The 11,240-nt window shown below is 28.6% G+C and overlaps 2 protein-coding genes across 2 annotated transcripts; one reads left to right on the top strand and one right to left on the bottom strand.

Annotated features, from left to right (window-relative positions):
• Nucleotides 1-2,466: 2,466 nt before the first annotated feature.
• LOC137823539 (uncharacterized) lies at nucleotides 2,467-3,249 on the bottom strand. The gene has a single exon (XM_068628728.1). The coding sequence runs from the start codon at nucleotides 3,247-3,249 to the stop codon at nucleotides 2,467-2,469; it is 783 nt and encodes a 260-aa protein (XP_068484829.1).
• Nucleotides 3,250-9,386: 6,137 nt separating this feature from the next.
• Nucleotides 9,387-10,914, top strand: LOC137826551 (myb-related protein 306-like). The gene is made up of 3 exons (XM_068632553.1): nucleotides 9,387-9,677; nucleotides 9,812-9,941; nucleotides 10,093-10,914. The coding sequence occupies exons 1-3, from the start codon at nucleotides 9,545-9,547 to the stop codon at nucleotides 10,802-10,804; spliced, it is 975 nt and encodes a 324-aa protein (XP_068488654.1). The 5' UTR covers nucleotides 9,387-9,544; the 3' UTR covers nucleotides 10,805-10,914.
• Nucleotides 10,915-11,240: the final 326 nt, after the last annotated feature.

The raw sequence follows: 11,240 nt of genomic DNA, 5'->3' as shown, positions 1-11,240 counted from the left end.
TCTTGGAAGCTATAGAAAATAAATTTAATCATTGCTATTACAAATTTAATGAACCCAAATTAATTTAGACACGTGATGCAGTTTATTTATATTTATAAAAAGGAGAAAATGCTCTAAAATAAAACTTATGTATATGATTGTAAGAAAAGATCACCACCATCATACATAGATATAAGTATAAAACTGTAAGAAAAGATCAAAGGAAAAATTATCATTTATGTATATAATATATATTCTAATGCTAGGGTTCATCATCAATCGGGTGGATGCAAATATAAATGGTAGACAAAGTAAAATGAATGAAATGCTTAGGTAGGAACTGCTCAACATGAATTGAGAAAGAGGGTGGAAGATGATGGAAAGGAACAAAAATATAAAAATTTATATATTGCATGAGCTATGTACCAAGATAACGAGACCTTTCAAACATTCATTAAGCCAACTACTTTATATCATTGCTGATTTTTTTACAATAATTATTTTTGGATATCAACTTCATCAATGCTGTTGTCTATTCTATAAAAGACAATGATAAAAAACTAATTAGGGACATATTTTATATTTAATTTATAATTTTTTTATCAGCAATAAAATGAATATAGAAGAGATGTTCAAACCCTTTAAAAAAATAAAATAAAAGCTTTTAAAAAAAAATACTTTCTTGTTGTTTCTAAATCTTTCGTATGGCTTTCAATTGCAATAAAATGCTTTTGAAAGTTTTTTACTTGAAAGACTATCACACAATAAATAGATTTTGATAAAAAAAAATAGAAAACATACCGAGTTTATGAAAACAAATTACTTCCTTATTTCAAAATATTTTTATTCATGTGTATAGTTTATTTATGTTTTACTTCTCGATTTATTTTTCGATCTGTACCGTTTGATTAAGGTCACTGCCCTTTAAAGAATATATTTTTAATACGTAAAATTAAGAAACATATTAATAATTGTTAAACATTGATTACGTTGTTGTAAGGGCAACAACTTGCTAAACATTATTGTTGCTAGATATTGTTGGGACTAGACACCTGTTTTAATAGCATGAATTTTATGGTTGACATCATTATCGGAAAAAATATTCATGTTCATCGTCTTTAATTTTTTTTATAGCTATGGAATGACATATCTTTTGAAATATTCAAACCAAGTTAAGTTTTGATAAATTTATGTCTCACTCTTTTTTAAAAAAAAACCTTGAATATAACATATTTATTTATTTCTTATATAGATCTTTTAAAAAAATTATTTAATTGGTATACTAATATGATCTAACATGCCAATCTGTCTAAAGATATGTTTCGTTATAAAGTCTTATTGTATCAAAGTAAGCTCATTAATAATTGTAACCTTTTAATATTATTATGTTATATTTACATTATATATACGCGGGAACTTGTGTATCCGCATTTTTTATTTTTTGTTTCTTTAGTATTTTTTTTTATTTTAAAAAAATAATTTCTCTTAATAAAATTAAAATGAGAAGTTAAAGAGTATACAATTAAAGAGTAGTGTGTATCCACATTTTTTATTTCTCTTTTTTTATTATTTTTTTATTCTTCAAAAACAATTTCTCTTAATAACATTAAAATGAGAAGTTAAAGAGTATACTGTTAAAAGAGTAGGTTAATAAAATAGTGGAGAGCGGTAATTAAAAGTTACATATGACAAGGTTAATAAAATAGTGGAGAGCGGTAATTAAAAGTTACATAGAATGAATGAATTTATTTATTTACATGAAAGTGAAAAGGAAAGAGAAAAGTAAGTGAGAAGTATGGTAAAAAAAGAATGTGTTATGTGTAGTGGAGAGAGAAAGTGGGAAGTAGGTACCTATATATGAGAGAGAAAGTGGGAAGTAGGATACGTGAGTTATGTGTAGTGGAGTCATAAAATCCAAAAATGTAATGTAAGAAATCTCCACTCCACAAAATATTACAAATATCTTTAATTTTTTATTTAATAGGGAAGAAGATCTTTAAAACAGAAAAGTAACTAATCACTCCCCCACTCTCTCAACTCTCCAGTTAAATAATAACAAATAAAATAAAATTACTTTATTAATTTTTGAAATTATAAAATGTTCAAATAACCAAAATAAATTAATACAATAAATTATTAAGTAAGGATAAAATGGAAAAAAAAATTAAGAGTAGTTAAGAGGGGAATAAGAAATGACACAATAACCATAATACAATAATAAAATTAAATATTAATATAATGATAAAATAGGAAAAAAAATTAAGAGCAGTTAAGAGGGGAATCCCCTTTATATATAGGTATATATATATATATATATTAACTATGTATATATAATATATCATTTTTTTTATCAGCAATAAAATAAATAAATAAATAGGGACCACTTCAGGGGTGGTCCAACCCTTATACAGAAATACTTGACATCCGTCTCCTATTAGAACGCCTACCAAATTAGCAAAGGGATAACCATACCAACACTAACCAATGTTAATGAATCAACCTCATACAAGCCAAAGGATTTAAAACCCAACTAGAATAAGGGAAATAAGCAGAACGAGACTTTGCATAAATCCAAGACCATACCTTTACTTGCACCAAAGCGAACACTTCAGACACATCTGCCACACCTCTATTGAAGATGACCGAGTTCCTATGTTTCCAGATTTCGCTCACAATGCCAACCCAAATTGTACTCCAAACTTCGTTAACCGAAACAGAAGCCTGACTCATCCTGAATTGTGAAAAATTTGACTTAGGATCCTTGTGAATTACAGACGACACACCAAGCCACTTAAAGCACAGACACCAGACACGCCAAGCAAACCTGCAAACAAAGAACAAGTGACAAGATGACTCCTCCTCCTCCCCACACAAACAACACAAGAGATTTTCTACCGCCACTCCGCGCCTTACCAAGTTAACCCTAGAGGCAATCCTATTCTCCAACACCCTCCAAGCAGTGAACAAAGCAGATGGCAAGGCTTTGCACCTCCACAACTTACTATACACAGGAGAATACTCCCCTCCTCTAACCCGCCTTACCTGAACATAGGCAGAGTTGACTGAGAAAGTTTGACTCTCCCCAATCTTCCAGACCCAACTGTCCGCCTCCCCAAAAACCAACTTCACCTCTTGCAAACTTTGAAACAGTTGTTCAACCAAAGACTTCTCCCAGTCGAAAAAGGATCTACGCCAGTCCAAATTCCACACCCGTTCACCATTATACCAATACCCAAGCTCATTCCAAGGGTTTTTAAATAGAATATACATTTATATTTTTTCAACATATTTAATGAGTAAGCAATATAAATAAATATGAGATTTTAATATATTATAATGATTTAAGAAATATTATTTATATTTTCTTAAAGTAAATATGTTTGTTAAACTTAAAAGACATTAGTGACTTAATTTTTACTTTTTTAATCAAATAAATTTTTATAAAAAAACAGGTCCGATTAAAAAAAGTCTCACCCATGTTTAAAAAAAGTTAAATTATAAATATAGGGATAATTTGATACATGCTAATTCTAATTCTTAATAAACACTATTGCTAAAAAATTATTAAGTAACAATTAATTTTAAATTAAAAAATATTAATTATTATATTAATTAAATTGTATATTATTTTATAAATTAAAAAAATTATTAATATTTAAAATAGTTTTTATTATTAACTAAAATTTATAAACTAGTTTTTAAATTGGTATCTAATATTAATTACATGATTATATTATAAACTAATGTTAGATACCAATTTATAAACTAATTTATAATTTTTATTAATAATATATATAATCTAATTAATATAGTAATTAATTATTTTTAATATTTAAAATTAATTTTTATTTAATACTTTTCTCGTAATATATATATATATATATATATAAATTTTTAATTAACTCTAAACATATAAAAATATATTTTAATATAATAAATAATGTAATTCAGTTTTGTTTCGATTATTTAACATATACATTCATATATATTACTTCATTTTTATTTAATTTTAAACATATAATATATTATATTTAATATAAATTAATTTTTAATTAATTCTATTCCAGTTATTGATATTTAATCTACAATCGGAGTTAGATTGATCATTTGAGGAAAAGTGGATAAAAAATTTAAAAATATATAAATTTGATTGATTTTTTATTTTTAAATTGATCTTTCATTATTGTTTTAATTTATTCGATTTTCAATACCGATCATATTTTATAAATCTATCTGCTTTTAAGGAAATTATTTTTTTATATATTGTCAAGAAAACATAATTAGGTTGAGCCATGAATTGTTTAGGAATACATTTATTTATATATATTATTGATTTGATGCTTAATTGTAGTATGTTTTCCTGTTAGAATGAATTGCAATGCTTAACACCAATCTAACATATATACTGATTTGACAATTTTTTCACTCAACCTAAGCTTCTATTATTCCTGAAAACCCATTTTAGATTGATCACATTGTACTTGTCAAAAGGGAGGTTGTGAGTATGATTTAGTTAAATACTAATAATTTTATTAGTATTTAAAATAATATTTAATTTAATTATATAATTTTTTTTATTTTTTTTTTAAAGTTGGTTTTTATTTAATATTTTTTTTTGGAAAATTTGTGTTGTGATCCCATTGATGTCTTTACTACTTGCTGGTTCAGTATTTTGAATCAATGGTACTGGCGATAGTTTTCAACAATGGTGTGATCAACAAGTTTAATAATTAATTTTGCTCTGGAGTGTTGGTTGGGGTTGGTTCAAACTTACAGTTATCTCATCCTTTGTCTTCTAAATATTAAAGTTGCTATATAGGATTATATCATGAGCCAGAAAGAATAGATACAACTTTATTTATAAGAGTTTATTGTCAAGGAAATCAAAATTGAAAGGATAATAAGTTTCATTAAATATAGCTTGTTCAAAATGAATTCTCTATAAACTCATGCATTATGGTGTGTGTGCACTCTTTATAACCAATGAAGACAGACATTATGGTGTGAATAAAATCCAACATGTGACTATTACAATACCTTGGACATGGAAACTGAATAGCACTTCAAAAAAGAGTTGTTTAAAATACCTCTTGGTAACATGTCCATTAGATAACTTATGGAATTTAAAGCTTTCTATAAATGAAAAAAGAGAGGGAGTTTTGTGCTATGTTGTTTTAAATCTAATAAACTTTGAGTAAATTTATAAACATAATAATTAAATAAAACAATACTGGTTTATATGTATATTTAATATATATATATATATATATATAAATGAGATTAGTTAAGTTATAACTTAATAAAAAATTAAACTTTTAGAAAAAAAAATTATTTATTTTGTTATACTTATTATATTCTAAATGCTTAATTAAGTTTTTTTAATCTCTTATAATTTTTTTTTTCAATTGAATTCCTATTAAAAATTTGCATTTTTATACCTAAAACTTTATATTTTTTAATTAAGTTTTTATTATTTAATATCAATTGGGTGATGTCACTGATAATTTGCATTTTCACACTTTTTTACATAAAAAGAATAGTTTGATTAAGTATTAACTTTTTATATATAAAAGTGAGTACAAACTCTCTTATGAGTTGGTTTTGTAGAGTTGAGTTATGTTTAAATTTAACTACTTAAAGATAGTATCAAAGTTATTAGTATAGAATTATAGTCATTAATAGTTTATCCTAATTTCAAGTTCGTTGGGCCTATCTGCCAATCGCTATCAGGACCCCTTGATTCCCATGTTCGATGTTTTCAGTGTGAATGCACGATGTCCTCGACATGAGTGAGTATGTAGAAGATTCCACATTGATTACAAAGAAGATCAATTTATAGTATATAAGTAGGGGAACACCTCACCTTACTAATATCTTTTTTTGTGAGGATAAGTTAGTATATAAGTATTCTTCCACACTTTTATTCCCTTAAGTCATTCTTTGAAGTTTGGATTACAAATCCCTATTACAACTTGCTAGAATATATCTCTTTTTCATAATCCTTTTCATTTTAGTCCAAGAGACCACTATGGGTCTTATCATACTTTTCCATGTGACTTATCATACTTTTCCAACAACTACATTTAGGATACAAGTTTTAAGCATGAATAAAGGCTTAAACAACAATTAGAGTAAGACAAATTAGCTTTTGAAAATTTATTATTTATCAATGTCCAAGTTTTAATATGGATCATCACGAACAATTCTATACCATCTAGTTTTAAGTTATTAAAAATAATATTATTTTAATGTGTCCAAATACTTCATAATGTGGCAATCCAAACTATACTTTTTCAAATTTGATTACATTTTTTTGTTAAGTTCCACCTACTAAAAACCTAGAAAATGTTTTTTAGCATACATGTTTCAGATTTGATTTGCCACTTTATACGTGAAAAAAATATGACTAAGAGACTTCTCACCTCTCTTGCAAAAAGACACATCCAAATCTCCCAACTTGGATTCCTCTACAAGCTAAGTTATTTAAAGTATGCATTTTATTCTGAAAATGCTAAGTTATCTAAACAAAGAACAAAAGTATAAAGTAGAGCCTTAGTTTTCCATAGTTTTTGTCTATAACTCTTCATCTCCCCCTATCAGATTGTTTCACCTTATCCTGTATCCATATTTCATCGTATATCTATTTTATCTCCCTTCCACATTTAGACATCTAATTTCTCCCTTTGTTTCGAGCCACTCTCTCCTCCACTTAAAATTCCAAGACCACTGCCATATACCAACCTCCCATCTTTTTTTAACCTTAGTTAGCATACAGTTTAGGATATTTATCCCTTAAAAGTATATTTTTTAACCATATGTCCTCCCAAAATAAAATCCTATTCCCATCTTCTAATTGCCATATAATATTATCTTGAAACCATTTTCCCCATTCACCCATTTCACTAACTTTTATATAAGATCTCTCCACAACAAAAACTAAAGACTCAAGACTATTTCCCTTACCTACCATTAGTTTTTTTTTCTTCATACTTATGTCTATCCATAGACCACTCTCATCCATTCCTAGTCTCCATGTCCATTAATCTAAGAGGGTTATATTAAAATCTCTTAAATCCCTCTAGTTTAGATTTACATTTTTTTTCAGATTTTATCCTTGTACCAATCCCAATCTCGGAAGAAGTCTCTCTGAACTTTCACAATTTATTTTCATACAGAGTGACATTTTTAAAGAGGGAAAAAAAATACAGTGGTAAAACTGATAACACATATTTTATTAGAGTTACTCTATTTGCAAAGGATGTGTATTTTTCTTTTCAATTAGTTAATCTATTTTTTATTTTATGTACATGTATACGTGCTCAAATATTAACCATATGAAAACTAACTGCTGCAGCTTGTTTTGTTCCAACTTGCGATGGGGGATTCTAGAAAGTTAAACACATGGAGGCTTTCTGACCCCTCACAGTATCCTCATATGAGGAGCACCTGTAGCACATTCTAAGGAAGTGGGCCTTAGTATGGGTGCCAACTCTCTCAATGTCATTTATGGAATTTATTATGAACATGTTTTCAAAGTATACACAGTTTGAGGTGGCTTTGTTTTCCATCACTGATCATGACCCATACTTTTTGCACTCCTCATCCATGCATCATGCCACTACAGTACCGTATGCAATACCCAATCTATTCTTTAGCCATGCATACACAGATCTTGACCCTTTCACGTTTCTGAAGCCTTTATTCATCATCATTAATTTATGAGGACCATTTCAGAGTTCTTAATTTCAACCTTAATACATTTTCTTTAGTATTGATATACTATAATTAGTTTGTATCAATATCCTACCACTTTTAAAAGCTATCCAAGAACTAATAACAGATTAATAACATAAATATGGAAATTCAGAAGAACTTTTTTTAGCATAGTAAATCTACAATTGTTTATATAATATTTTTCCTCGGGTAAAATCTCAAAATATTTTGAAGTAGCATGTTTAAATCTGCATTTTTGGAGAAGAGATCCGCATTAATTGTCTCCTCTCAATAACTCATGTGTCTTTCCTGTTTGACGTGACATTTTCAGAATGTATTAGTTGTGAATGATTCTGCAAACCCTGAAGTAATAGTGGGTTTACCATTTTGAATTTTACAATTACTACGGTTCTTCATGGGAAATAAGTTATTACATGTAACTAGTGATGGAAATAACTTAGATAATCTGACATAGATTTATGCTTTAACTTGCATTAGGTAGGCTATACATATTTTTTTTAAATGAGATAACTAAACTTTTATAAAAATATATGGATTTCGATTTAGATTATTAAAAAGTATATATTAAGAATTCAAACTTATAAACTAATAGAAAATAAAATTTATGCCCAGTTAAAAATCTTATTGTAATTTATAAATGAATTATTATAAAAGTCATATAAACAAGTCACACTTGACTTTTATAGTGTTTAACTAAATTATTTTCATCAACATTCATGTCTTGAATAATAATGAATTTAACTTTCATATTTTAAAATTTAGTAAAAACAGAATTTTATCCAACTAAGTATTTGTCCATTAACATGTTTAAAGAAATGCTATACATCTATCTAATTTTTTTAAAATGGAATAAACATTAACAGATTAAGTAAGACTTTTAAAAAATATAAGTATAATAACTGGAAGCATATGATAAATAAGAAGCTCGATTTTGCTCTATTTTTTAAAACAAATATAAACTATTTAAACAAGCTTGATATTGTATCCAACCTATTTTAACCCTAGTTGCTGTATTCTTTTCACCTTTGACACATTTTGTGGATTGTGAACATGTTTCAAAACATGCATTAAATTTCTGGAACAAGATAATAAGTGTACAACTTAACATCTAGAAACAACAACCTAAAGTATTCTAGCCCCTTAATGTTTATTGTCCTAACATAAAATCCCATTGTACAACTCCTTTTCTACTTAAGAGATAATATATGTATCTCTTGGTGGTTACAATCACTGTCAAAAATATCAAAGTATAATTGAAATATAAATGCAATTTATAAGTTTAGATAAGTTAGTAAAAGCGGAAAGGGGTGGTTCATTGAGATCACCAGAAGTGAAGAAGACATAAATGGTGATAGCTTATTAGGTTTTGCAAAAGTCAGCTTTTTCTCATATTAACATTTATTGTCTGCTCGGGCATAGACTTTTAAAGCTGAGATAATTGAGGTTTTCGAGTGCAGCTACATTGAATGTCACGCGGTTTTGAGAGGTACACCACATAGAGGTATTGCCCCAGCTATGAAGTGAATAATTTCACCTTACTCTTTCAGTTAATGCTCTTGCTGTCAACTTTTGACTTCGCTTCCTCGTTTGCTAGTTTAAGTCAGCTTCTCACACCCCACCCCATACCTTTACTCCTCTCATTTTATCTATAAATGTGCATCAAACAAAGGTTATGCTTGGACGCATGCTCTAGATCCTATCAAGTTAAGAGGGATAGAGAAATAGGAAAGAAGAAAGATATTACCTATTTTCCTTTAGAGCTGAAGAGACTGTAGAAAATTAGAAAGACAATTATAAAAGCTGTGAAATAAAGAGAGAGACAGAAGCAGACATGGGAAGACCACCTTGTTGTGACAAAGAAGGAGTCAAGAAAGGGCCTTGGACTCCTGAAGAAGACATCGTATTGGTATCTTATATACAGGAACATGGTCCTGGCAATTGGAGAACTGTTCCTACCAAGACAGGTTAATTACCTCTCCTTCCAGTTTCATGATTTTGTTTTTTTTTGTTCTTCTTAGATCATCATTTGGTATATTGTTTTATATAGTTACTTAACTTAGATCTGAATTGATTTTCTTGGTTTTCTGGTTTTGTTCAGGTTTGTCAAGATGTAGTAAGAGTTGTAGACTTAGATGGACAAATTACCTCAGACCAGGAATCAAACGTGGGAACTTCACAGAACAAGAGGAGAAGATGATAATTCACCTTCAAGATCTTTTAGGAAATCGGTAAAAATCAATATTCCATACACATAGTTTGTTTGAGTCTTATATTTAACCTAAGATGTATTTATTTATAACTGTTCTTTAGTGTTTTGATTTGGAAAGTTCTTTCGGATCCACATGTTTTTAACTGGAACACACTTTGATTATGTTACAGATGGGCTGCAATAGCTTCATACCTTCCACAGAGAACAGATAATGACATCAAGAACTATTGGAACACCCATTTGAGGAAGAAGGTGAAGAAGTTGTTTCAAACCGGCAATGAAGGCAGCTTGGGAGAAGGGTTTTCAGCCTCAAGGCAAATTCCTAGAGGACAGTGGGAAAGAAGGCTTCAAACTGATATCCAAATGGCAAAAAGAGCTCTCAGTGAAGCTCTCTCTCCAGAAAAGCCATCTTGTCTATCTGGATCAAACTCAAATCCTTCAGATAGTAGTAGTTCCTTCTCTTCCACCAAACCATCTCAATCTTTGTGCTATGCTTCCAGTGCTGAGAACATAGCTCGCATGTTGAAGGGTTGGATGAAAAGTCCACCAAAGTCCTCAAGAACCAACTCATCTGTGACTCAGAACTCCTTCAACAACTTAGTGACAGCAGGTGCTGATACTGCTTCTAGTGGAGCAGAGGGACTGAGCAGTGTTGAATTGTCTGAGAATTTTGAATCCCTGTTTGAGTTTCATCAGTCTTTGGAGTCCTCAGACTCTGATCAGTTCTCTCAGTCCTTTTCTCCGGAGGCCACTGTTTTGCAAGATGAAAGCAAACCTGATATTGGTGCAGAAATAATGCCATTCTCTTTGCTTGAGAAATGGCTTCTTGATGAGGCTGCTTGCCAAGACAAAGTTGGTTCTGGTAATGTCAAATTTTTTTAAAATGGTTTATTTTATGACATTCAAAACTGGATTCTTTTTAATTCACATGTTAACAGAAGCATCAATCTCTCTTTTGTCTTTGACACTAAAAGTGTATATTTTATTGTTTACATTATCATTATTATTGTATTAGACGTCTTAATTACTGAAAAAAATTTTGTTTATATATAATCTATATATATAGAGAGATATAAAAGTAAATAATATTAAGGATGCTAAAACAAATAAAGGATGTTCAAACTCCTACACAAAGCAACAAACTTGTACAAAAATGTACAAAAAAAGGTTAATACTTGTAAAGTATAACTAATTATTAATTATCAAAAGGCATGTTAATACATGCAAATTATTTAAAGCAAACTTAGCTTTCAAAATTTCATTTTAATCACAAAACAATGAAGGTATCACCTAAGTTTTAATAGACTCTTTTAAATAT

Source organism: Phaseolus vulgaris, chromosome 8, assembly GCF_000499845.2.
Source record: "Phaseolus vulgaris cultivar G19833 chromosome 8, P. vulgaris v2.0, whole genome shotgun sequence".
NCBI classification, from domain to species: domain Eukaryota; kingdom Viridiplantae; phylum Streptophyta; class Magnoliopsida; order Fabales; family Fabaceae; genus Phaseolus; species Phaseolus vulgaris.
This window is presented reverse-complemented; position numbering and strand designations above follow the sequence as displayed.

Excerpts from the sequence above, each read along its gene's own strand:
- LOC137823539 (XM_068628728.1), bottom strand. The coding sequence starts at position 3,249 with ATGTATATTCTATTTAAAAACCCTTGGAATGAGCTTGGGTATTGGTAT.
- LOC137826551 (XM_068632553.1), top strand. The coding sequence starts at position 9,545 with ATGGGAAGACCACCTTGTTGTGACAAAGAAGGAGTCAAGAAAGGGCCT. Across the intron at positions 9,678-9,811 it reads AACTGTTCCTACCAAGACAG|GTTTGTCAAGATGTAGTAAG; the intron begins GTTAATTACCTC and ends GGTTTTGTTCAG. Across the intron at positions 9,942-10,092 it reads CAAGATCTTTTAGGAAATCG|ATGGGCTGCAATAGCTTCAT; the intron begins GTAAAAATCAAT and ends ATTATGTTACAG.